Source organism: Labeo rohita, chromosome 21 (assembly GCF_022985175.1).
Source record: "Labeo rohita strain BAU-BD-2019 chromosome 21, IGBB_LRoh.1.0, whole genome shotgun sequence".
NCBI classification, from domain to species: Eukaryota; Metazoa; Chordata; class Actinopteri; order Cypriniformes; family Cyprinidae; genus Labeo; species Labeo rohita.
Window position 1 is genome coordinate 8,168,563 of NC_066889.1, and position 26,642 is coordinate 8,195,204.

Below are 26,642 nucleotides of genomic sequence, written 5' to 3' on the forward strand. Positions count from 1 at the left end.
TTTTAGGCGACTCGGACTTGTCACGGACTCGGATGCATTTTTACTCGGACTTGACTCGGACTCAAGCCTTTCGGACTCTGAAAATATCCCGAGTCCGTTCGAGTCCAGAGACAGTTGACGGAAATGTCACTGACTCGATGCATTATCACAAAAGTCTTGTCCAGTAGCTACTTGAAAGCCGACGGGTTTATGTGCGCACTAGAGATGCGCAGATGAGCTCAAACGTCACCCGAATCCGCAGCTTCAAATAAATTATCTGCCCGCCACCCACCCGCAGCTGTATTTTTCTCTGATTTAGATAACCGCACCCGATCGTCGTTTACGATTATTCTAATTCTTAGTTTTGCATGATGATATGATGAATGGATGGTTCATTTTCAACAGCAAAATGATTCAGCTGATCTGCACATCACTGCACACTTATATAAGCTTAATCGTTCGTGCTTTTAAGACAAATCCGCGCTAAAAAAAAAAAAAATAAAAATAACGTTAACTGACATCTGGATGTGACTCTCCGCAATCTCTGATGAAATCAGTTGGGTGTTTGAACGTCTACTGGATCCTTGAACAAAAAGATTACAGGGGTTCACCCAGTTTAAGAAATTTCAGATCATAAAAATCTAATTCTTTTCATTTTTAAGGTATTGTTTTCGTTGTAATGTACTGATTCAAATTAGTAATCAATAATAATTGTTAATTTTACTACTTGGCAAATCTGGTGCTGGCGCGGACTGAGCGGGCGCGTGTCAGGCGCAATAATCAAACATATTTCAAAGGAAGCCTGCGCCACATTCCCTACAGTCTTTACTGTGTGTTTTGAGCGAATATTTGCATTTATTCACATACGATTGAATTAGAAATGGTGGCCTGTCATGATTTTGGCTAATGCAGGACACTGAATGATGCGCATCAGAGGGGATTTAGAAGTGGGTTGTTACGATCCTCGCATCTGCGTGATTCGCTTTGTGCATGTGCTTATGTGTATGTGTGTGTACAGGTACCGGCGTAGCGATGGATCACGTGGTTGATGAACTTGGAGTCAGCTGATAAAAGGGCGGTGTTTTCGAAACATGGCGAGCTCATTTTTAAGCATGTGCGTCGTGGCGTGGGGAGCTCCGGATTCCAGCGCTACAACGGATCACTGATCGTTTTCTTTTGATTTGTTTAGTGTCCGCATTCTGTTAACTTATATTGTATAAGATCTATTCTGTGGTTCGAGTTACAACCCGAACCCTAGTTTGTTTTGGAGGACATTTGTTTAGTTTGCTTGAGTTTTTTGGAGCGTAGGGGTGACCTGCCCTTTTATTTTTTTGAATTGTTTTTGCGATGTGTTTTCGTTTAGGGAGTAAGGGAAGTTATCTGTAATTTTATTTTCTTTATTTACAGGTTATTTATATGACTTTATTTTCTATTGGATTTTGTTTGTTATTTTGGCCTTGGGTCACCCTGAAACCATTGCTCAATTTCTTTATATAAATATATTTTCTTATCTATTTTCATTAATAAATGACTTAACTTTATGGTTTTGTGTTTTGGTGATCTGTTGTATCTGGAATCCCGTCACTTACATGCGCACGCGCATTCAACCCCTAGACAACGGGTTGTAACAAATGGGGGCTCGTCCGACGGTACGTATACTTTTTTTTCGTTTTGCTGGTAATTTTGTAAATGTTTGATTGGCAGATTTTTCTTGTTTGGGGGGGAAAATTATGGAGTTTAATGTTGAGGAATTTCGACAGAAGCCTTCGCGTGAAGCTTTAGCTTTATGTCGTAAAGCCGATTTGTATTTGATTGCTGAGAGTTATGATATTCCAATAGTTAAAACCGCTCGGAAAAAAGATGTGCGTGAGGTCATATTAACCGTGTTGGTTCAGCAAGGTGTGTTACCAGCAGCTGAATCTGTTCACGGTATTGATATGAATGAGAACGTGGGCACGAGTGAGGAAGAACAGGGAGTAAGCGGTGAGGTGCTGCACTCACTTGCTGGTTTGAGTACTATTGATTTACAACTTGCTATCCAGCTCAAACAGCTTGATTTGGAGGTTAAGCGTCAAGAGCACACTACACAGTTGTTGCGTTTTAGACAATGTGAGTTGGAATTGCAGGCTGGTAAACGACCGCCTAGTCCGCTTAGAACCATACCTGTTCTAGCCCAAGATGCTCGAGATTCGTATCAGACCTCAGATAATTCGTTCTCCGTTTCGCCCAATTCTTCTGATTTTGATGTGAGTAGACAAATTAACCTTGTGCCACCTTTTCGAGAGTCTGAAGTGGACTCGTATTTTGGTGCGTTTGAGCGCATCGCTATAGCTTTGAGATGGCCAAAAGAAGTGTGGTCTCTTTTGTTGCAATGTCGTTTGATTGGAAAGGCTCAGGAAGTTTGTTCTTCGTTGTCCGTTGACGATAGTTTAAATTATGACAAGGTTAAATGTGCTGTTTTGAGGGCTTATGAGCTTGTCCCCGAAGCTTATCGCCAAAAATTTCGCTCGCATATGAAATCTGCCAATCAAACATTTGTTGAGTATGCCCGTGAAAAGGGTGTCCTCTTTGATAAGTGGTGTCAGTCCAGCAAAACGAATAATTTCGAGCAGCTCCGTGAACTCGTTTTAATTGAGGATTTTAAGAATTCGTTGCCAGACAAAATTGTGGTCTATTTAAACGAGAAAAAAGTTTCTACTCTTGCCGAGGCCGCCGTGTGTGCTGATGAATTTGTTCTAACGCACAAGAATGTGTTTTTAAGTTCTGGCCGGCGTGAACCGTTTCATTTTACGAATTCGGACAAGAATTTGAAGACTTCCAAGTTAATGAAATCACCAGAACAATCTGATGCTCGCGAATGTTTCTACTGTCACGAGATTGGACACTTGATTGCCGCATGCCCCACTTTGAAAAAGAAAAATAAGTTGAAACAAACGAAAAGTGTTGGTTTCGTACGAACTGTCAGTCAGACATCACAACCAAAAATTGATGATGTATTTGAACCTTTCGTTGGTCAGGGTATGATTTCCTTAACTGGTTTAGTGAAGGATCAAGTTCCTGTTACCCTGTTGCGTGATACTGGAACCGCGCAGTCTTTTATTCTACAAAGTGCGTTGCCCTTTTCAAAGGAAACGTATTGCGGTTCAGATGTATTAGTTCAAGGCATTGAAATGGGAATTGTGAAGGCTCCTTTACACAAGTTGCACCTTCAATCTAAACTAATCACTGGTTTTGTGAAGGTAGCGGTGCGATCGGAGTTACCTGTGAAGGGAATTTCCATGATTATTGGGAACGACTTGGCAGGTGGAAAGGTCCATCCCCTTCCCGAAGTTGTGGACAATCCACTTGACGAACCTTCGGTTTTAAATAAAGATCATGCGGCAGTGTTGACTGTCTTCCCTGCCTGTGCTATCACTCGAGCTCAGTCCCGAAAATTTCCTAATGTTGTTGATCTTTCTGACAGTTTTTTGATGGATGAAGACACACTGGATTCTGTTCTCTTGCAGCCTGAAGTGACTGTTTCGAAGTCGTTGTCCCCTGGCACTGGTGCTGAAATTAATTCCATTGACGTGTTACTGTCCGTCGATCGTAAGTCATTTATCGCCGAACAAGCACGAGATCCGTCACTCACTCACTGTAAGGAAGTCGCTGTCACGAGAGAGGTAATTGATACTAAATCAATTGGTTATTTCTTAGAAGACGGAGTATTAATGCGTAAATGGACGCCGTCTGTGGCAGATGAGTCAGGGTGTGACACGATTTTTCAGATTGTAGTTCCTAAATGTTTTCGAGAACAAGTATTATCTGTTGCCCATGATAAGGTTGCTGGTCATCTGGGTATAGCTAAGACACGTTATCGCGTGACGCGTCATTTTTTTTGGCCTGGTATTAATTCGGATGTGTCGAAGTTCTGCCGATCTTGCCATACATGTCAGATGGTTGGAAAACCTAATCAGGTTATTTCTCCGGCGCCACTTACACCAATCCCTGTTATAGGAGAACCATTTGACCGTATTGTTTTAGATTGTGTAGGACCCCTGCCAAAAACAAAATCCGGTCACGCTTATTTGCTCACGCTGATGTGCGCTGCGACTCGCTTCCCGGAGGCTATTCCAATTCGTTCGTTGAGAGCGAAAACAATTGTTAAAGCTCTCGTTGGGTTTTTTTCAACATTTGGCCTTCCGAGAGTTGTTCAGACTGACCAAGGAACGAACTTTATGTCACGTGTGTTCAACCAGATTTTAACTCAGTTGCACATTAAGCATATTGTTTCAAGTCCATATCACCCGGAATCGCAAGGAAGTCTGGAGAGATTTCACCAGACTTTAAAGACCATGTTACGCACTTATTGTACTGAGTCAGAGAAAGAGTGGGATGAGGGTCTGCCATTGCTTCTGTTTGCGGTGAGAGAAACGGTCCAGGAGTCTCTCGGTTTTAGTCCCGCAGAGTTAGTTTTTGCGCACACTGTGCGTGGACCGCTTAAACTTTTGAAAGAAAACTGGTTGTCCGAAGGGCAATCTGTTGTTAATGTGTTGGACTATGTTAGTTCCTTTCGGGAACGTCTTCACCGAGCTTGTGAACTTGCTCAGTCAGCTCTGTCGGATGCTCAGTCCAAAATGAAAGAACATTTTGATAAACGTGCAACAGCTCGCTCGTTTGAGAAGGGAGACCAAGTTTTGGTTTTGTTACCTCTTCTTGGCTCTGTGTTGCAGGCAAAATTCTCAGGACCTTATGTAGTGGAGCGAAAACTTAGTGACACGGACTATATCATTCGTACTCCCGATCGTCGGCGAAAAACTCGGGTGTGCCACATAAACATGATTAAACGTTATGTTGTGCGAGGAAAGGAACAAGAGTCGAAAAGCTCTATTATTCCTTCTGCTTCTATTTCTGTGGTGCCGCTTTCTTGCACTGACGAGGATAATGAGGAGCTGTGTTTGCGAAGTATGCCCACGTCCAGTGTTAGACTGAATAACTCTGAAGTCTTGTCTGATTTGAATTCGTATTTGTTGCACTTAAGTGATGTTCAGAGAGCAGACGTTGTGACATTAATTAATTCATTTTTGTGTTTATTTTCTGATGTTCCAACACAGACTAATGTTGTTAAACATGATATTGAGGTATATGGTCATCCACCTATTAAACAGAATGCATATCGTGTGAACCCAACTAAACGAAAGATCATTGAGTCTGAGGTGAAATATCTTTTGGAGAATGGTTTGGCTGTTCCCAGTTCGAGCGCTTGGAGTTCACCCTGCTTGCTGGTTCCGAAGCCCGACGGAACGCATCGTTTTTGTACTGATTACCGTAAGGTAAATGCGATTACAAAGCCTGATTCGTTTCCTTTACCGTTGATGGAGGATTGTGTTGACAATGTTGGTTCGGCTCAGTTTGTGACGAAGCTAGATCTCTTGAAGGGTTACTGGCAAGTTCCCTTGACCGAACGTGCAGCCGAGATAGCCGCATTTGTCACTCCTGATAACTTCCTCAACTATACGGTCATGGCTTTCGGACTTCGAAACGCGCCAGCTACGTTTCAACGTTTGATGAACTCAGTGTTAGCAGGGGTACAGAATTGTAAAGCGTATTTGGATGATATTGTGGTTTATTCGTCTTCTTGGAAAGAGCATGTGGACACCTTGACTACTGTCTTCACACGCTTGCGCGATGCTTCTCTTACATTAAATCTGTCTAAGTGTGAATTCGCAAAAGCCACTGTCACTTATTTAGGGAAACAGGTTGGTCAAGGACAAGTGCGTCCTGTTGCCCAAAAAGTGCAGGCAATTGTTGATTTTCCCGTGCCTCAGACCAAGCGTGAACTTCGCCGTTTTCTTGGCATGGCTGGTTATTATAGAGCATTTTGCCGAAACTTTTCCGATGTTGCTCTACCATTGACTGACTTGCTTCGTTTGTCTCAAAAGTTTGTGTGGGATGCTGCATGTCAACATGCTTTTAATGCTATTAAAACTTTGTTGTGTAGTGTGCCGGTTTTGGCCGCTCCGGATTATTCACGTCCTTTTAAAATTGACGTTGACGCTAGTGCCACGGGTGCAGGTGCAGTTCTTCTGCAAGATGATGCTGATGGAGTTGAGCATCCTGTGGCATATTTTTCGAAGAAGTTTTTACCGCACCAAAAAAACTACAGCACAATTGAGAAAGAGGCATTAGCTTTGCTTCTGGCATTACAGCACTTTGAAGTGTACGTTGGATCAAATCCTAATCTTGTGCGTGTTTTTACCGATCACAATCCTCTGGTATTCTTGACACGTATGCGTAATACAAACCAAAGAATTATGCGTTGGTCTTTATTTGTTCAAAATTTTAATTTGGAAATTTGTTATAAAAAGGGTAAGGACAACGTATTAGCAGATGCATTGTCTCGTTCTTTTGAATTTGTTTAAAAATCAACTATGTTGATTTTGCTTTGTTTGTGGGGATGTTACGATCCTCGCATCTGCGTGATTCGCTTTGTGCATGTGCTTATGTGTATGTGTGTGTACAGGTACCGGCGTAGCGATGGATCACGTGGTTGATGAACTTGGAGTCAGCTGATAAAAGGGCGGTGTTTTCGAAACATGGCGAGCTCATTTTTAAGCATGTGCGTCGTGGCGTGGGGAGCTCCGGATTCCAGCGCTACAACGGATCACTGATCGTTTTCTTTTGATTTGTTTAGTGTCCGCATTCTGTTAACTTATATTGTATAAGATCTATTCTGTGGTTCGAGTTACAACCCGAACCCTAGTTTGTTTTGGAGGACATTTGTTTAGTTTGCTTGAGTTTTTTTGGAGCGTAGGGGTGACCTGCCCTTTTATTTTTTTGAATTGTTTTTGCGATGTGTTTTCGTTTAGGGAGTAAGGGAAGTTATCTGTAATTTTATTTTCTTTATTTACAGGTTATTTATATGACTTTATTTTCTATTGGATTTTGTTTGTTATTTTGGCCTTGGGTCACCCTGAAACCATTGCTCAATTTCTTTATATAAATATATTTTCTTATCTATTTTCATTAATAAATGACTTAACTTTATGGTTTTGTGTTTTGGTGATCTGTTGTATCTGGAATCCCGTCACTTACATGCGCACGCGCATTCAACCCCTAGACAACGGGTTGTAACATGGGTATATGCAAAACCGACGGATTAAAAAATGGGTATCCGCAGGTACTGCACTACACCACTAAATATTACCCTACTCAATAGCACTAACACAGGCGTAACTCCCTTCAAACTTGATCTGGAATGTCTTTTTTCTGTCACAACTTCTCGAAAATGTGAACACACACAAAAATGAAATCGTTTGCCTGAGAAAAGTATTTAGAACAGGTTCATATTTTAGAAAATGTAGTTAATATTTGCCTCATTATTGATTCATCTCATCCACCCGCGACCCACCCGCAAATAATCAGAATGCATTTTTTATTTCCCGACCCGCGGATATAAACCGCCATCCGTGCATCACTAGTGCGCGCACACTCAAAGCGCGCTCACAGAACGCGCCTCTCAATCAGTGTGTGAATGCCGAGTTCTCTTTCGCTTTTATTAGGTTCTGTTATTGCCACACAGATGCTCGTATTGGAGACTATTCATGTAAATGAAGTCGGTTTTGTCTTAAGTAAACCTGAACAGCTGGGAGAAACACTGACGCGTCAAAATATTTGATCTGTGCGTCAGATCTTAAAGCGACAGCAGCGTAAACCTGCAGCAGCAGATCACATCAAACAATAATCAAACAACAAAAGAAAAGGAGAAAATCACTCTGTTCTTGACTGAAACACTTATTAACTGTAATAAGAATTATCGTTAATGTATACAGTGAAGATTTTGCAGTGTTTTATTTTAACACTTATTACTTCATGTAATAGCCTTTATATAAACCTACATAAAAATAAAAAAATAAAAACTTTAAAAATATATAATTTTATATATTATGCTTGTAAGTAATACTTGGTGTGTTTACTTGCCTTGAGCTCGAGAATGTTTTACTTTTCTGCACTGAAATGATTATTATTTAAACATGGTGGCAGTTTCTAGCTTAAAAGAAAAATTATTTTTCTAACATCTTTGCAGCAACAGTTTTTATGGGTCCAAAACCATCTTGAGTGAGTTTCTAATAATTAAATGGCCCATCATCAATTATTCCTTATATAATGTAATTTATTGTAATTAATGTAACTATAAATGCATTCAAAAATAAAACAGGTGTGAGTTTGCTGTGACTTATAAAGTATATGTAGGGCTTTATACACAGTGTGTGCCATTGTAAAGACTAGGTTTATCCCTCACAACCTCATTTTCATTCAAGAAAAAAAAAAAGTCATATACCACCCAAAACACACACAGCCACAATCTGAAATAAAAGAGGTGCATTTTCTTATGGTCCCATTCACCAAGATAACTACTCCTTTACCCCCACCCTTGAATTTATACATTTACTACATCTATGAATAAGGTCAAGTCCCGCCCTATAATTTATCACATTCTAAAACCTGTTTCACTCTAAAATATGTTACATTACGTAGATCAGCCATAACTTCTGTTACATGACTTTAAGTTTGCTAAGCAGAGCATGGACACTTATGAGATGATGTGAAATCAAAAATCAAAATGGAAATATCCACTAGAGGTTTCCTTTTCTTACATTTCAACTGACATTGCATTTTTCTAGTTGTAAAGGTTAAAAACAGGGGTGCCCAAACTCAGTCCTGTTCCTTGGTTTAGCTCCAACTTGCCTCAACACACCTGCCAGGAGGTTTCTAGTATGCCTAGTAAGAGCTTGATTAGCTGGTTCAGGTGTGTTTAATTGGGGCTGGAGCTAAAATCTGTAGGACACCTCCCTCCAGGACCGAGTTTAGGCACCCCTACAGAAAGTAATAGTAAAATAGAGATTTCCTCAGAAGAATAAAACTCTAGGGAGCTACAAACGCACAACACTCTGCAACAGGAGGACAACACTCTGCAACAGGAGCAAGGACAACACTCTGCAACAGATTAACGTTGACACCGTGTCCTCAGTCATGACCAGAGAAACTGTTATGAAACGTTTCAAAATTTCAATGTTTAAGAAGAAAAACTTTCGGAGCTTATTATCACCTCGTTGCAGAGTTGCAACTTGATTCCGAAAAACATCTGAATTACTTTCGGATGTCAGCGGAACAAATGGAGGAGATTCTGTCTATTGTCGGACCCGACCTGACGAGCCAGACAACCAATTTCCGTGATCCTATCGAACCCAAGCAGAGGCTTGCCATTACACTCAGGTAGGCTTTTTATTCTCTGTATAATATAAGAACAAAAGACAGTTCAACAAGAATACTTTTTTTTAATAAACAATTGAACATTATAAACGTTTAAATAACAAAACACCATTCTTTACACTAAAACAGATACATTATTACACATAATGTTAATTTTCAAAACTGAACTATTTACATTTAATGCCATTATTTAAAAATTGTGGTAGCTGTGGGGTAAAGGGTCAGACAGATTCTCCGAAAATGTCCTGGGAGGGTCATCTTGGGGAGGAACAGGATGATATTGGGACCGGGCTTGGAATGTGGGGCTGTAAGGGTGAAATGCAGTGGAGGTGGAAGAGTGGCTTCCTCTTATAGGACCTGGGGTGTTCATCTGTGCCAGCTGTCTGTCCTCCAGTTCAGTGAGGTATGTCAAGAAGTGAGTTTGGGCCTGGGCCTGTGCCTCACGTGATAGCCTATTTAGCCTAGGCACCAAACTCAAAGCAAAATAGTACATCTCCTCTTGCGCAGTAGGGACATGAGGGGGGACATTTGAAGTTGGAATGGAGATGATGTCCAGTAGCTGTTGCTCAGCTTCACTTACTACTTGTCTTCTCCTGTCACGTGCAGGTCTTGTTTGAGCTGAAGTGCTTTGTCTAGTCTCTGACAGAATAGCTTGAATGCGGGGGTGGGCTGGAGTGGGACTAGCTCGGGAGTGGGGTGTTGATGTGATTGGCCCAGATGGTGGGGTTGGGGTGTTACACCTCTGTGATGTTGGAGTTGCAGTGCGCTCCACATCCTCCTCTATTGCGCTCAAATCAATGGGGTCCTGTGTGTCTTCCAGTGGTTGTATTGGATCCAGTGAACATCTTGAGCTAAAATAGATTAACAGTGGTCCTTGTGATAATTAAGTAACACTTAACTTTATACAATTTAAAAACAACCTTTGTGTATAATGTAAACAATTTAATGTTTTGTCCTAAGAAGTTATTAAGTATCTCTATAACCAAAACAAGGAAATTAAAGTACATACTAACCTTCTTGGATTCAAATGAGGCAGTAGAAATGACATTTCTACCTCGTATTTCCATTCCTTGACTGTCCCACCTGCAGAGCCACTGGGAGGATGCTTTTGTTTTTTATGTTTTACAAAAGCATCTCTCAGCACCTTCCACCTTCTTTTGCAATCATCACCTATGAGGAGAAAATATAATCTCATCAATACTACTAACACTTTGTTGTAATATTATTACTAATATAATTACTCATATTGACAATGACATATTTTTCTTTCTGACACAGATACCTTGCAGCAGGAGAAAGCTTTGCTAGCCTGGCCTATCAATATCGTTTGGGGGCAATAACAGTGTGCTCATCTGTGCACATGACGTGCAGTGCCATTGAAAAAAAGGATGATGTCAACCCACATTCCTCCACCAACTGAGGACCAGTGGAAAGCCATTGCTTCCAAATTTTGGGACAAGTGGAAATTTCCAAACTGCTTGGGTGCAATAGATGGGAAGCACATCACCATCAAAGCACCTCCCAATTCTGGAAGTCTGTTTTTTAATTATAAGAAGACATTCTCTATTGTTCTTCTGGCACTTGTGGATGCAGACTACAGGTTCACCTACATCCAGGTGGGAGACTTTGGCCGGGCCAGTGACGGGGGGGTGTACGGCTCTTCGCGGCTTGGCAGGGGCATGGAGGCCAAAACACTGAATGTGCCCGAAGACAGCCCTTTACCAGGTTCAGGTGTGCAGGGTCCCATGCCCTATGTAATTGTTGGAGATGCGGCATTTCCGCTGAAAACCTACCTCATGAGGCCTTTCCCGGGTCATCGTCTCCCAAGGTGGCGAGAAAATTTCAATTACCGACTGTCTTCAGCCAGAATGGTTGTTGAGTGTGCCTTCGGCATCCTCACTGCGAGATGGAGAGTGCTGCTTTCGAGGCTGCAGATGGCACCACACTTTGTGGACACTGTCGTTATGGCTTCGTGCATCCTGCACAACTTTCTCACCAACCCAGCGCAAAACCGGAGATGGCAGGATGAGGCAGAACATACAGGAGACATGTTGCCTATTATAAGGAACATGGGAGGGAACAGAGGCAGCAAGGATGCCTATGGAGTGCGTGAGAAATTCAGCGCTTTCTTCAATTCTCTGGAAGGGAGCATGTGATCACATCACAACATACATTCATTGTACATAATTTAACAACTTTATTTTCTATTCCTGTATATAGTTTGTCATGTTTGTTTGTAATTTGAAATGTTCTGCGTGGCACCTCGATTGATGACAAATATCCTTCAACTAATATCCTTTTTATGTTAATAATTATAATAATTATCTTAAATAAAGACTGACATGTTGATCTCTACAAAATTACTTATTTTATTTATATTATCACAGTCAATACGCCTGCATTAAAAAAAGCTCTGTTTTGTAGTCTGTTTGGTGACTTGTGTTTTGAAAGGTTTTTCTGTGGTATGTGGCAGATGAACACATCACTTCAAACTTACGTTTGAAATGCTAATTATATTGTTAGAACAATGTAATGGTGACAAAAAATAACACAAATATAACAACTGGACGTTAAAATGTATATAAAAAGATTTGTAGGTCAATTAGGTATTTAATTATGTATTGAATGGATTTATACATTTATAAAAGGCAAGTGCAAGTGCAAGCAGGAGACAGCAGTAAAGTGTGTGCTGGTTGACAAATAATAATGGAGGGAGGGATGATAACCGACCTGAAAAGATTAGTAGGCTATAGAAATTTTTTTTATACACCCTGCACCCTCAAACTTCGATTGGACCACATGTAGGCTATCGGTAAGTTGCCTATGTAGGCAATATATAGTAAACCTACCATTATATCATTATCATTTTTATTTAATGCCATGTCAGCAATCTGAGCTATCTTCATGGCAGAAATTCAATTACAAAAACACAAATATCATATAAATACTAAACCTACCATTATAACCAATAGCTGTAGCAACTGAGTCCCATGCTTTCTCCTTTTTTCGTGGATCTTTATAGCAAGGATCCTGTGGATCGTACAATTGTCTGTGTTTCTCCACCTCTTCAGACGCTGAGACGCTTACGTCACGCATCCAGTGTGTCACCGGCCTAAACCTGCAGCCACCGACCGCGTCATAAATATCAAACAATAATCAAACAACAAAAGAAAAGGGAAACTCACTCACTGTTCTTGATTGAATCACTTATTAACTGTAATAAGAATCATCTTTAATGTATACAGTGAAAGTTTTGCAGTGTTTTATTTTAACATTTATTACTTCATGAAATATTTGTAGTCTATTTCTGTAGTAGCCTTTATATAGACCTACCTAAAAAATATATATATTTTTAAAAAGATTCTAATTTAAAAAAATATTATTTCATTTGTATTTTTGATTCATATATTTATTAATACGTTAATACTCTAATGTAAGTAAAACATAGCTTGAGAATGTTTTACTTACATTAGTTGATTAGTTTTTTCTGTATTGAAATTAATATTGTTTAAACATGGTGGCAGTTTCTAGCTTGAAAGAAAAAATGTTCTAACATCTTTGCAGCAAGAGTTTTTATGGCTCCAAAACCACCTTGGGTGTGCATGATTTTCTAATAATTCAATGGCCCATCATCAATTATTCCTTATAAAATGTAACTTATTGTAATTGATGTAACTATAAATGCATTCAAAAATAAAACAGGTATGGGTTTGCTGTGACTTATGGAAAGTATATGTAGGGCTTTATACACAGTGTGTGCCATTGTAAAGACTAGGTTTATCCCTCACAACCTCATTTACATTCAAGAAAAAAAAAGTCATATACAACCCAAAACACACACAGCCACAATCAGAAATAAAAGAGGTGCATTTTCTGCTCTTAAGGTCCCATTCACCAAGACGCCTACTCCTTTACCCCCACCTTTGAATATATACACATCAATGAATAAAGTCAAGTCCCGCTCTATAATTTTTTACATTCTAAAACTTGTTCACAAACCTAGTCACATCACATTGGTCAGCCATAACTTCTGTTACATGACTTTAAGTTTGCTAAACAGAGTATTGACACTAATTATGAGATGTTGTGAAATCAAAAATCAAAATGGCAAGATCCACTAGATGTTTGCTTTTCTTACATTTCAACTGACATTGTGTTTTTCTAATTGTAAAAGTTATAAACAGGGGTGCCCAAACTCATTCCTGGTCCTTGGTTTACCTCCAGCTTGCCTCAACACACCTGCCAGGGGGTTTCTAGTATGCCTAGTAAGAGCTTGATTACCTGGTGCAGGTGTGTTTACTTGGAGCTGGAGCTAAAATCTGTAGGACACCTCCCTCCAGGACTGAGTTTGTGCCCCCCTGGGTTAAAACAATGTTAATATACTAAGAAACAGTAGTGTTTCCTTGGACTCGGACTCGACTCGGCCCTTTGAGACTCGGACTTGAGTCCGACTTGGCCCATTTTGGACTCTGACTCGTCTCAAACTTGATTGGTTAAAGACTCGGACTCGACTTAGGTGGACTCAAACCCAACACTACTGATATTATATATATGTATATATATAGTTATTATTATTACTACGTATAAGTGATCTTTGTTTGCTTTAAGTAAAGTAACATGGCAAGATATTATACATTATAACGATGAGAAATATAATCAGTTGTAACAAGCGGATGCAACATGTTCATTATGTATTATAAATCATCATATTCTTAAAAGTTATAACAAAGAATAAGTAAATACTATAATACATGAAAACTATTTTTAAGAATATTCATTAAATGATACAACATATAAGGTTGTAAGGAGAATGCAGGAGTCATGGAATACACTTGAACAGTCTTTAATGGCAAAACACAGGGGAATATCCAACAGAGGAGATACATGAAAACCCCATGGGGAGAGCCAGGTCCATTAGGTTCTTAATATATATTTGGCCTGCCACATGAGCGGCCAGCTGACTTGAGCGGGCCGCAGCCGGTGGTTCCGGGCTGAGGAAGCGGATGGATCCTTGAATGATGTGGGGTCGTTTGGGGCGGGGTAGGCGGTCCGAGCCGTTGGCGTGGTATGTGGAGGTTCCCGGCCAGGTGTGAGCCGAGCCGACACGACGCAGCGTGTTCCAGAGGGGGCCGGACGAGGAGACATGTAATCCTCCATTATTTCTTCGACTTCGAATTTAGAACCATTTAAATAAAGGACGAGATTAAACAGTTCGATCAGGGGACACTCACACACGGGAAGATCGCAACCAGTAGTCTCATCGTCCAGCCCCAGCTGAAAACACACACCTAGAGCAGCGTCGTGCCAGCTCAGCTGGTTAGCAAGCTCGAAGAATTCCTCCACATACTGCTCCAACTTCCGACTGCCTTGCCGCAAACCCCACAGATCTTCCTCAGCCATCATCTTGTTTTGGTCCGATCTTCTGTCAGGATGTGTGTATGAAGGAACACTCACATAACGTTAAGATCGGACAGGAACAAAAGAACTGAATCAAACTTACACTGTAAGCCCGGATTTTGTATCTAATTAAACCATTTAATTACAATTGAACACAATATTTAAGTTTTACTGCATTGCTTATAAAATATAAGTAGATTCTACTAATTTGTAGACATATTTGAACCTGTGAATAAACTTAAGTTAAATTAACTCGTATTATGAAATTTATCTCCTGACCACGCCTCCTCCACCGGTGCTGCGAGTAACAGCGCCATTTTGTCACTGTGATTGTGTATGAATTTAAGCTGTGGATGAATGTGGAAATTTAGATTTATATAGTTCTATTGGCATTGTTTTCCGCCATTTATCTTTTATCACGTCCCTCGAGAAACTCTTTGTGATCGGCAAAAGTTGTTGTTCGTCTAAACGACGGGACATTTCTCATCCGTTGATAGCTAGTGTTCTCACTCGCCTGCGCTTGAACCCCTGACTGGCGAGTTCGACTAACATTTTTTGCCTTTTTCTTTCAATGATTTCTTTTTCACTCGAGGAGCTGTTGTTTGTGAGGAGTGTAAATTTAGTTTTACTCATACAGTAGCCGCGATTCCAGCCGAGGAGCGACAAAGGTGGAGCTAATATGGTGAGTGCAGTACGTTAATGTACCACGTTTAATTTAGACATGGCTATTGTTTGAAAGCGTAAGTTTTCGTTAATTAGCGGTATAAATACAAAGGCAGATGAATATACTTCTGTTCTATCTAGGTTCAGAGTCCTCTTAACGACTATCTTGTTTTGGAAGAAAGAAGAAATGGAAGAGATGCTTTGAAAGTGTAAGTATGATCCTAATAACTGATAAGAGAGCACTGCTATTTACACATTTTCCTCCTGGTTTCACAGACAAGGCTTAAGGCCAGTCTCAGAATAAAATAACATGTTTAATAACATGACAAGGAGTCTTTACTGAAAATACCTTGTAATGACATATTTTAAAATATGTCAGTGCCATTTTTCTTTTCTCAAGATGCACACCAGTAATGTTTTTAAGGTGTTTTTATAAAAGCTATTTAAGTATCTTAATTTAACTAAGGCCTAGTCCTGGCTTAAGCTAAGCCCTGTCTGTGAAGCCCTGTCTCTTTGTTCAAACATGGAAATTATTCAAGAACAAAACAATTTCCTTGTTCACATTTATGCCACCTTCACACCAAAGTTCAAGATCAACTGTATGTCGTGGGTTAACTGAGACCTGTTCTGAGGATGATCACTTTGACTAGCACAGTGTGTGTCAGAAGATTATTCATAATGATGATGGTGTGAGTCTGTCCTGCACTCATTCCTGTTGTTTACAAGCTTTCCTGAATAACACCGATCTTCCTGACCATATGCCAGTAGTGTTTGTATGTGTTTTTTACTTTAAATATTCTGTAGATGTACAATTAAACGTAAACCCTAAAGTCTAATTACCATCTGTAAACTGGAAATTTTCTGAGAGCTGTACCACCTAACCACTGTATCTGACTGCTCCAGATTAATTTAGACATTGATAGTGTTGCCATAGAAAAGCGCAATTCCCAGTCTATTGACATGAACAGCTCACAAGCTGAACATCACAATGTTGTCCTCTCAGAATTAAAGTAATTATGACATGGTGTGAAGGCAGCATATGACTTTGAGTATTTAACAACAGCATTGTCTAACTGACTTGATAATGTATTTGTCGTTCTGTTTCTTCCTCTGTTAGGAGGCAGCTGACAAGACAGACTTCAGTAAGAATCCTCAGCGTTGATCAAGAAAGTTCACAGCTCACCTCATCTAGAGTGGGAATCATCTTGGAAGAAAGCTTGGTAATGGATGAACTGACCAATCTCAGGCCTTCTATGTCCATTGTTTTCAGACTGATTTCCCTGCCTACACCTGGACTATCCTAAGTGTATGAAAAGTATTTTATATTTTTTGTCGGGAAAAGGTGAGCTGACACCTAAAATTCAGTATTGCCAATAGTGTGAACTCAGAGTGTGGAAAAAACATATCGTTTTGATGCTGTTTGTTGCGATTGAGGAAAACTTGTTTGTGTGCTTAACGATAAGTTAATTTGTTGAACTAGTATCTTTTTGAACTTTTTTTCTCCCATGTTTTATGGGGAAATGTTTTCAGGATATGAAAAAATGGTTTTGTTGTGTTTTCAATTGAATATTTGTAATTGAATTGATTTTAAATAAAAGGGAAAATTGCATTAATGTTCCTTTATTTGTTTGCTTTTTTCTTAATTTTCTAGGTTAACAAATTGGAAAAATAAAACATTTGATATAGATTTAACTTGGAAATTAGTATATTTGACTTAAATATAATAGTTATAATAATTGCAAATGAAATGATGTTACAAAACATTTTAAGTTAAATGAAATGACCTTTGTAATTCATATTACAAAACATTTTAAGTTAAATAAACTTTACATTACTTAAATTTTTTTAGGGCAACCAGTTTCCTCCAATTTTTTAAGTAAATTCAACTTATCCGGGTTTAGAGTGTATAAAGGGTAGCCAACCAGACAAAGACAGGTGTAGATAATTAACCAATAAAGACTTAACAAGAAACGGAACAGGAAAGACCATATAAGGGCACAGAAGGGCTAAACCAACAAAACAGTCCACAGGGGTGTGACAAAATTAATCTTGTTTAATGTTTATGATTTTTGTTCACAACCAGCTGTAGTTGCCAGCACTGTACTGTAAAAATACAGTGTGCTACTGTTTTTGAAATTAACAGCAAAATGCTGTTTTGTCATCTACAGTATTCAGCTGTAATTTAGCAGCATATATGTTAAATAACATACTACTTGTAACTCCATGATCTCAATTTTCAGTGCATATCATACCCTGCATTTTCTATTTGACTGTATTACAAAAGAGAACAAAGTCAAGTTATGTTTTGTTATTTTATTCTGATATAACACTAGATAAACTTTTACAATATTCCATAAAACAGGCATGCATACAAACATACAAACATGCATAAAGTCTTTATTTGTTCATAAAATACAAATGTACTCTCAGGCTTCAGTGAACACCAGCTAATGTTTTTTTATTGTTTTTTTTTTTTTTTTTTTTTTTAACAAATTGTTTATGAAAGATATCAGATGAAATGACTGGTGTCTTTAATTAATCATACCTTTATGTTCCTTATGGAGCTCAAAGGTTTGGTTCCCATGTGTCTTCTATTGAATGGGCTAACATTTCTCTATGACAATATCTTAATTTGTCCTCTAAGAGAAAGTCCTACCGGTTTGAGACAGCAAGGTTGAGTTAAGGATGATATACTTCTGGACTGATGTTCCTCTTCATCATCTTAGGTCTTCTTCTGCAGTTTTTGCAGTTTTTTAGACACCTCTTTTCTCCATGCAGCTTTGATCCTCTTTTCTGGATTTATTCCAATAAAGTATCTGAAAAATAAGAGAAGAAAATCTTCAGAACATATTCTTGTGTATAATTTGATTTGGCAAATTAAACTTTCTAACTAAAAACTAGTGGATAATCAAAAGGAGAACTCCACTTCCAAAACAACAATTCACAAATAATTTACCCACGCCCTTGCCATCCAAGATGTTCATGTCTTTCTGTCTTCAGTCGTGAAGAAATTATGTTTTTTCAGGAAAGCATTTCAGGATTTTTCTCCCTATAATGGACTTTGAACCCCGATTTTGAACTTCCAAAATGTAGTTTAAATGCAGCTTCAAAGGGCTCTAAACTAGGGGTGCTCCGATTGATCGGCTACCGATCATTACCGGCCGATAATCCCTTGGGAAAGTTTGATCGGCGGTCTCTAAAAAGGCCGATCTCATAAACCAACCGATCATCTAAAGCTGATGACGCGCCTGCCGTGAGAGGTTTGGTACAACATGCAGGCGCTTTTCGGCCCGGGTAAAACAATTATAATGCTTAAGGTGAGGTACAATTAATATTTCTTCATTAAATAACTTATAGAGTAATCTGAAAACCTTAGGTGAGCCGTAATTTCACAAACAGCGCGAGTGAATGGCCGCGCTCTCTCTCTCTTTATCTACCGAAAGTGCGCAAATGGCTTCCAATCATCACATCCCGTCTGTCTATAAGCGAGCTGCACAGTTGACACAGGAATTGTTACTTGCACAATAGAATTAGTGTCGCATCATCGCTAAAGTTTGTAAACTGCTTTTCTTTTTAATTCTTTCCAGTGTTTAACCATTCAGAGCTCGCGCGCTCTTCTGGAGACTGGGCGCTCATGCACACTTGAAGCTTAAACACCTAACGCCACGTTCACATACCTCCGTTTGCAGTGCGTATTTTTTCCGCTCTCATGCTAACGGATTAAAGCGTTCAAGCTGCACACGGTTGCGGTGTAGTAGTGCGTTCCAGGAGCAGTTCGTCTGCAGCAGTGTAGAGATCGTTAACGAATTAAAGTGACAGACAGCGCACTGGTTGCGGTAAATATGCTGAAAAGGTATTTTCAATAACAATGTTTGGATTTGAAATCAAAATAATGAAGTCCCGTTTTAATCAAATGATTCGCGATACGCGCTTTAAAGTCCCGTTTTGAATCAAATGCAGTCCCCATCGGGATAGAAAAACCCGAACACACACACACACACACACACACAATATCCCGGCTAACACAGTTACGTCGTGACAACGTTACTGGACCGGACCATATTCGTCGCAGCGACGTACCAAATAACGTTCCAGCGACGTAACTTTGTGATTCCCATATTCGTCGTAGCGACGTTATTTCGTACGTCGCTGGAACGTGGTGAGTACGTCTCAGCGACCAAGGACCAGATTGGTCGCAGGGACGTCTCAAATAACGTTCCAGCGACGTAACTTTGTGATTCTCATATTCGTCGTGGCGACGTTATTTCGGACGTCGCTGGAACGTGGCGATTACGTCTCAAGGACCAAACTAGCACGTTGTGAGGACGTGACTCTAAAGGACCAGATTGGTCGCAGCGACGTCCCAAATAACGAACCAGCAACGTAACTTTGTGATTCCCATATTCGTCGTGGTGACGTTACAATGTTATGTTGGTGGGACGTGACAAATACGTCCTAACGACCGAACCAGTACGTCCTGACAACCAAACTACCACGTTCCTTATATTTAAAATTTTTACTTCTCACCTTTAGTCTGGTCCAGAGGATGTGCTCGTACCACCTTTAAATAGGTATATAAATGACAAACTCATAAACATTTTCTGCTATAAAAAAAATAAAACACTTAATTCTAATGTTTTTTAATCGTTATAGGAGATTTTAGTGAATATATTCAATACATACATGCAAACCATTACAAAAACATTACATTCTAAACATTAAATGAGCAAAAACAGTGCATTCATTTATTAATCAGCATTTATTTAGTGTTATTTCTACAAACAGTAAGCCAATACATTTTGAATATTACACCTATTCTTTAACCATGCAAAGTGTTACCAAGTCATGAGCACAGATAATTCAACACATCAATACATAAATCTTGTAAATTTTACTGAATTGTTTTAATGTTACTGAAAAGTTTCTCATTACTGATGGGTATAGTTAACGATTTTATTGGTAAAAATGATCAATAATTAATCAATACTCATTGACAACTCCCTATAATCTGGTATAAAAAAAAGACACTGATAAAAAGAAAGGAAACAATTCAGTAGTGACTTCTTTATTACTTTAAGTTAATTTGTTTCCTGAGTGTCCTGTGTATGAAACACCTGCTACAAATATCTGATGGTGATGTGTTTCAATACTGCTTCACTATCAAAACCAAAACCTAAACAATATTGTCATTACCAAAGGACCATAGTACCCGAGTACTCTGATGTCAAATATGTTCTTCCTCCTCTTCGCCATCCTGAGCCTGTACTGCCAATATCATTCTCTGGCACCTGAAAGGGAGGATCACCCTGTTAATGTTGCTCATGTATGTACACAATCAGTCAAAAATCTGCAGTCTTTGTGTTTCAATGTTTTTCGATAGAAGTCTATTCAAGTCCATTTAATCAAACTTACAGTACAAAACTGTAATATTGTGAAATATTATTTTGAACAATGTTTTCTAGTGTTTTTCAAATACACTTTAAAATGTATTTCATTCCTGTGAGGCAAAGCTGAATTTTTCAGTAGCCTTAACTCCAGTCTTCAGTGTCACATGATCATTCTCATATGATGAATTGATGCTCAAGAAAGATTTCTGATTATCAATGTTGAAAACAGTTGTGCTACTTAATTTTTCTGTGTAAATTGTGGTTTTTCAGAATTATTTTATGAATACAAAAATAAAACAAAAAAGCTTTTTTTTAAAATCTTTTGTAACATTATAAATGTCTTTACTATCACTTTTGATCAATTAAATGCATCCTTGCTATTAAAGTCTTCCCAATGAAAAGAAAATCTTAGTGACTCCAACCTTTTGAACTGTAGTGTACAAAAAAAAAAAAAAAATGTAGGCAGCACAACTGTTTTCAACAACACCGATAATAATCAGAAATGTTTCTTGAGCAGCAAATCAGCAAATTACAATGTTTTTGAACACTTACAACTGGAGTAATGATGCTGAAAATTCAGCTTTGATCACAGAAATGATTTACATTTTAAGATTAATTTCAAAGTTTGTCCAACAGTATACATTTCTAAATTTAAATGAAAACACATCTTATAATAAACAATGCACACATTCTCAAAGAACTTACGTTCTGATGATTACTGCCTTCCCTCACAGCTGCCTTCTTCAGTCATTCCCAGACTTCCTCATTTTTCACCTTTCCTTTGAATCTACACAAAAAAATAACAGAGAATTTGGATAAGTCACCCCAGACTTTTTTTGATGGTGGCCACAAACTGTCAAGGTGCCTTTTGAAATCTTAAGTAGTTCTTCAGCTTCTTTTTGGCCCTCCTGGGTAAGATTTGAGGAACCCTGGCATAGATTTTCTTTTTTGTTAAATTTACACACTGTGCATGGGTTGGAGCTCTTAATACTGAACTCTCAAATTGCACCAGATAGACAAATTTAACTTTAAACTGTACAGTACATTATTTCTTACACAAGACCATGGCCCCAGATCCCCCAGGCAGACCAAGGTCCAGCTATCCTCCATAGTCTCAAAAAAATCCTGCGGGAAACACAGCAAAATGATTTTGTGTATGATTTAGGCATGGGGAGAGTAGGGCTACACGATAAATTGCATGAAATTATCACGCACGTATAGTCAGTAAAGCCAGTTTCTTTGATTAGTAGTAAATTTCCATCACCTGCATTCAGCTGGAACGGCAGTTTTTACATGGAGTCGTAAATCACTCACAAGCTACGCAAAATTGTGCTCATAATCGCAGATGAATTGCATTTGATTATGAGCGTGATTCTGCGTAGCTTGTCAGTCATTTACGACTCTGTGTATTAATTGCTGCTCCAGCTGAATGCATGTGATGGTGATCTACTACTAATCAAAGAACCAGCTTTATTGACTAATGCGTCTGACAATCGCATGCGATTTTATCGTGCAGCCCTAGGGGAGTCTTCACAATGGTCAAATTCAGGCCAACTACATTTTTTTTTTACACATTTAAAAATGGCCAGGAGCTCGGGAGGTGCAATACAATATAAGTGCAATATAAAAAGAAAAAAAAATAAATAAATAAAGTTTAAGTGCATGTACTATACTTAAAGGAGAATAGTCATCCTGAGGTATATGTGTTTGTATACATATTTGTAAGGAGTGTCATAAGAAATTATGTTTTTTGAAATTATGACCCAGTCTTTGCAAAGTGAACAAGCAAAGGAGATCAAATACCCATAAAAAAAAGGTAAAACAGCGATATAGGATGATTTTGAAGTTGAGAGAGAACATGAGATGGGAGTTTTTCAACACACCCTAACTGTCATGTACCGAAAAAAGAGTTTAGGCAGAGCAAGACAAGACGAGCATTTGACATTAAAAAGTATATAAATTGTATTATTTTTATGAAAATAACTGATCGTTTCACTAGATAAGACCCGTCTTCCTCGCCGAGGTTGTTTACAACCACATTTGGGATCGTTAACAAACTCGGGGCACCATAGAAGTCTACTATATAAAGAAAAATACTGAATTGAATCCTCAAAAAACATAATTTCTTTATGACTGAAGTAAGAAAGACATGAACATCTTGGATGACACGGGGGTGAGTACTAGGGATGCACCGATACCACTTTTTTTCAGTACGACCGATATTGATGGTTTTATTTTTGGTACTTGCCGATTCTGAGTACCGATATCAATGTTTTTTAATTTACCGGTAAATTTATAAAATATTGGGTACAGAAACTAAAAGAATATGTAAAAATGTTAGTTGTTTAACTTCATTTATCAAATAGATACAATCAAACCAAAATTTATTCAGACATCTTTTCTCACATTATCAGACAATATTTCTCTGCAAAATGGAACTTATCATTTTTGATCCCAAGTAATCAATTTTACTGTATGAAATTTTTTTGGGGTATAATGTCACACTTTTACTTTATTTTGCTGATTTACATAAATGAACTATAGTGTCCTGCCCATTAATTAAAAAATAAATAAAAATTATACTAGTGTCTGAATAATTTTTGATTTGACTATATCTTTCAGTTATATCTACACTTAGTTTTTGCTTAACACTTACACCTAAGTTTTCATTACTTTCACTGTTCATTTTTTGCTCTATGGTACATCATCTTTAATTTATTAGCAGTAGAGCTGCTCCATTGCAGCAGCTACTGTAATCACACGTTTTGTTGTAATAATGCAGGGAACTATTTGTTATAAATCTCCTAACAGTGATATTTTCGCCAATAAAGTTGTGTATGCTTTATAGTGAATGCCCCTATAAATTTTATATTTCCAAATTAGTTTTAATCCAAATTATGTGTGTGCTAAGTGAGCGAACATCAATAAAGATCACGCAACAGAATTGCGCTCCCCCGCCCCCTCTCTCTCCCTATCTTTAGATAACTTGTGCATTGTTTTACTTACTTATTTTTGACATATCTGACAGAACTACAAACTTCTGAGTAATGTCTGTGAGAAAACAATATTAACTCGTCAAGCTCATACAGTACCTCATACCGGTATCGGTGCACCCCTAATTTTTGATCTGGAAGTAGACTTCTCCTTTAAGTGGTATCTATCTAGTTATGAGTAAATTGTAAAATCCAACCCTGTGGATTACCTGCCTCTCCTCCTGAGCATTTTGTCGTGTGGGTCCAGGAAGGCTTCTTGTATGTCTGGATATCGATGCGCAACTCTTTCAACCATGAGAAATGCAGTTCCAGTGTGTCTTCACATCTAGGGCAACAGAATGATCAGGCAGGCCTGAAATATAAACATATAAGCCACTAAAATCAATTTAAATCTATAGTTAGTGACACTAAAACAATGAGGTTTAGTTCTTCACCCAGGATTCGCTGATTCCTATGAAACAGTTTTCATGACGGATTATCTCATGATCCTGGATCCTTGCAGCCATTCATTTGGAGATGGTTTGGATGATATGCAGTTATTTCTAAAGAGGAAAGAATCAACAATACAAAAACACCAATAGCAGCACTGTTGGTCCTGTAGCTTATGTCAGTTTTTCAGTACTGAACAAGTCAGGAGCCAAATCAGTACCTGTTCTGATAATCATCCCTACTCATAATCATAATAGTTGTTGGCTTGGCGCTGCCCAGACTATCTCTCCACCTGCTGACAAAAAGTATGTTAGTTTTACAACAATGAATAAAATATTGAGTCTACTAGGTAGTAAGAAATTGGGCATCTTTTCTAATAAGCAACTCACTGAATCATTGCCTGGTTCATTGGCAGTCAGGACCTAAAGAAAATTAACCACTTGTTTATTAAAAGAAAATTAACCACTTATTAAAAGAAAATTAACCACTTGTTTATTAAAAGATTTGTTAAAACGAACGTATCAGATCTTATTTGTGAATGAAAGGTAACTTAACTAGCATAAAAAGCAAGCATGTAAAAAACACCTTTAACACCAATAGTGAGCAAATGACAATTTACAGGTCTGTTGCTCGAGGGGAAAATGCGGAAATTATTGTTCCCACATACACTGAAGGTAATTTCGCTAGCGTCTAATTAAACGTTTAAACAGTAGTTTATATTCAAACTTACAATATGGCTAGCATGAGCAACATAAAGCGAGAGTGGCAGGCAGTCAAACAAACTATTACGGTTGAAGTTTTAATTTGACAGTGAATACTGTATAGTTTATTGTGTTACATTTTAAACTTAACTAAAAAGAAGGAATACAATATCTCTTGATTTTAGCAGTTAACGTTACCTCAGACCGCGACATAACCAAACATGGCGTTTATTTACGAAATTAATATAGAAAACCTACAAAAATACAAAACACTAATCATCTTACATGATATCTAACGTTATATCATCAAAAACGATGAATAAAAATAGATTTATAGCGCTTACCTTTTCCTTCGTGTCCGTCTGCTGGAAGTTGACCGTTAAAGTGACGGGCACGCGCACTTACGCAGCACTCAAAAAGTGAAGTGCGCTGGTTTAAATGTTCACTTGTCCGATGCCGTTTCTCAATAAATTTCTTCTGTCATTCACAAGCATGAATTATTGTTATTTGCCAACAAACTATTTGGTTTTGTTTTGTCATTAATTTGATGACACATATATATCTACATTTTAAATGACGGCATAATTATTATATTTCTATAACAATTCATGCCATCATGCAAAATGCTTGATTAATTCAGTATATTTCCCTTATTATAGGCTATCCAAATGGTATACACCTTAAAAAGATAGGCCAAATACATGTAGTGCAATAATATGAAAAGTTATCTGCAGACCAGCTGACCACGTCGCTACAACGTTCCCATGCGACTAACTAGCGACGTCTTTTGAGAACGTGCACAGGACGTTTCTGGGACCTTAGCCAAAATTCTGAAAAATGGAACGTTACCACGACGTCCTCACGACGTTGTCAAGTAATGTCACGCTGACCAAATGACGACCAACCGGCGACGTCCTCACAACATACTGTGTATGCTGGCTAGAGACCATGGGATCACGTCCCTACAACGTTCCCCATGGGACCAAATAGCGACGTCTGTAGAGGACGAGCCCACGACGTTTCTGGAACGTCAGCCAACATTCTAAAGCCTTGAATATCTCTCTAGCATGTATAAATGGAATGTCAGTCTTGACGAATAAATATCTAACATTTTAAATTGTAAGCATTTTATATTTATCAATTGTAAATATATTGTAAATAAAATACTGGTAGACCTATACTATAGAGACCAAGGGACCACGTCGCCACAACGTTCCCGATGGGACTAACTAGCGACGTCTGTTGAGGACGTGCCCACGACGTTTCTGGAACGTTAGCCAATATTCTAAAAAATGGAAAATGGAACTTTGTCGCGCTGACCAAAGGACGACGAACTGACGACGTCGTCACAACGTACTGTGTTTGCTGGGATATATATATTTATGGTGCGATTTGTGGAAAAAAGCAGAGGGGGGATACTTTTGAAAACTCTCACTCCATAGGCGGAGGTTGACCAAACTGTTAGTGTAATCTGGTAACAATGCACATTATATACCAAACTGCATATTATATGGAAAAAAACCTTTTGAAAACTTTTTAGGCAAGTACCAGGTAATGAGTGTCACGTCATGAAATGTTTTTAATACGACTGAAACTGTCTAACGTGATCACAATTGAATAAAAACATTGTAAGTTAGGCCTATTAATTGTAATGATTTCATTTCAAACAACGAATAAATTATATAGATAAAGCGAGCAAACAACACGGTATCAAGGGAGCTTTTTGAAACTCTGAATCAGTAAACCACGCGCGTCGCAAAATGATTTACTGTTTCGAAGCGCTTCAATCGGATCGCGAATCAGTCGATTGAGAACTGGACTTTAAAGCGCGTATCGCGAAT

At 38.5% G+C, this 26,642-nt stretch overlaps 1 protein-coding gene and 2 long non-coding RNA genes across 9 annotated transcripts; 1 reads left to right on the forward strand and 2 right to left on the reverse strand.

Annotated features, from left to right (window-relative positions):
- Window positions 1-9,272: 9,272 nt before the first annotated feature.
- Window positions 9,273-12,217, reverse strand: LOC127152615 (uncharacterized). Its single transcript, XM_051093380.1, has 3 exons — window positions 12,189-12,217; window positions 10,245-10,401; window positions 9,273-10,082 (listed from the first exon to the last, which is right to left on the reverse strand). The coding sequence occupies exons 2-3, from the start codon at window positions 10,277-10,279 to the stop codon at window positions 9,422-9,424; spliced, it is 696 nt and encodes a 231-aa protein (XP_050949337.1). The 5' UTR covers window positions 10,280-10,401; window positions 12,189-12,217; the 3' UTR covers window positions 9,273-9,421.
- A 2,498-nt stretch (window positions 12,218-14,715) lies between these two features.
- LOC127152616 (uncharacterized) lies at window positions 14,716-16,752 on the forward strand. The gene is made up of 3 exons (XR_007825106.1): window positions 14,716-15,310; window positions 15,433-15,500; window positions 16,409-16,752. It is a non-coding gene; the product is annotated as an uncharacterized LOC127152616 (long non-coding RNA).
- Window positions 16,753-19,774: 3,022 nt separating this feature from the next.
- Window positions 19,775-26,049, reverse strand: LOC127152617 (uncharacterized). 7 transcript variants are annotated; one of them, XR_007825113.1, is made up of 8 exons: window positions 25,146-26,046; window positions 24,490-24,522; window positions 24,321-24,392; window positions 24,106-24,213; window positions 23,881-24,023; window positions 21,735-21,803; window positions 21,384-21,465; window positions 19,775-20,579 (listed from the first exon to the last, which is right to left on the reverse strand). It is a non-coding gene; the product is annotated as an uncharacterized LOC127152617 (long non-coding RNA). The 7 variants fall into 7 exon arrangements; XR_007825109.1 differs by having other exon boundaries at window positions 24,321-24,395; window positions 25,146-26,045; XR_007825112.1 differs by having other exon boundaries at window positions 24,106-24,392; window positions 25,146-26,049.
- Window positions 26,050-26,642: the final 593 nt, after the last annotated feature.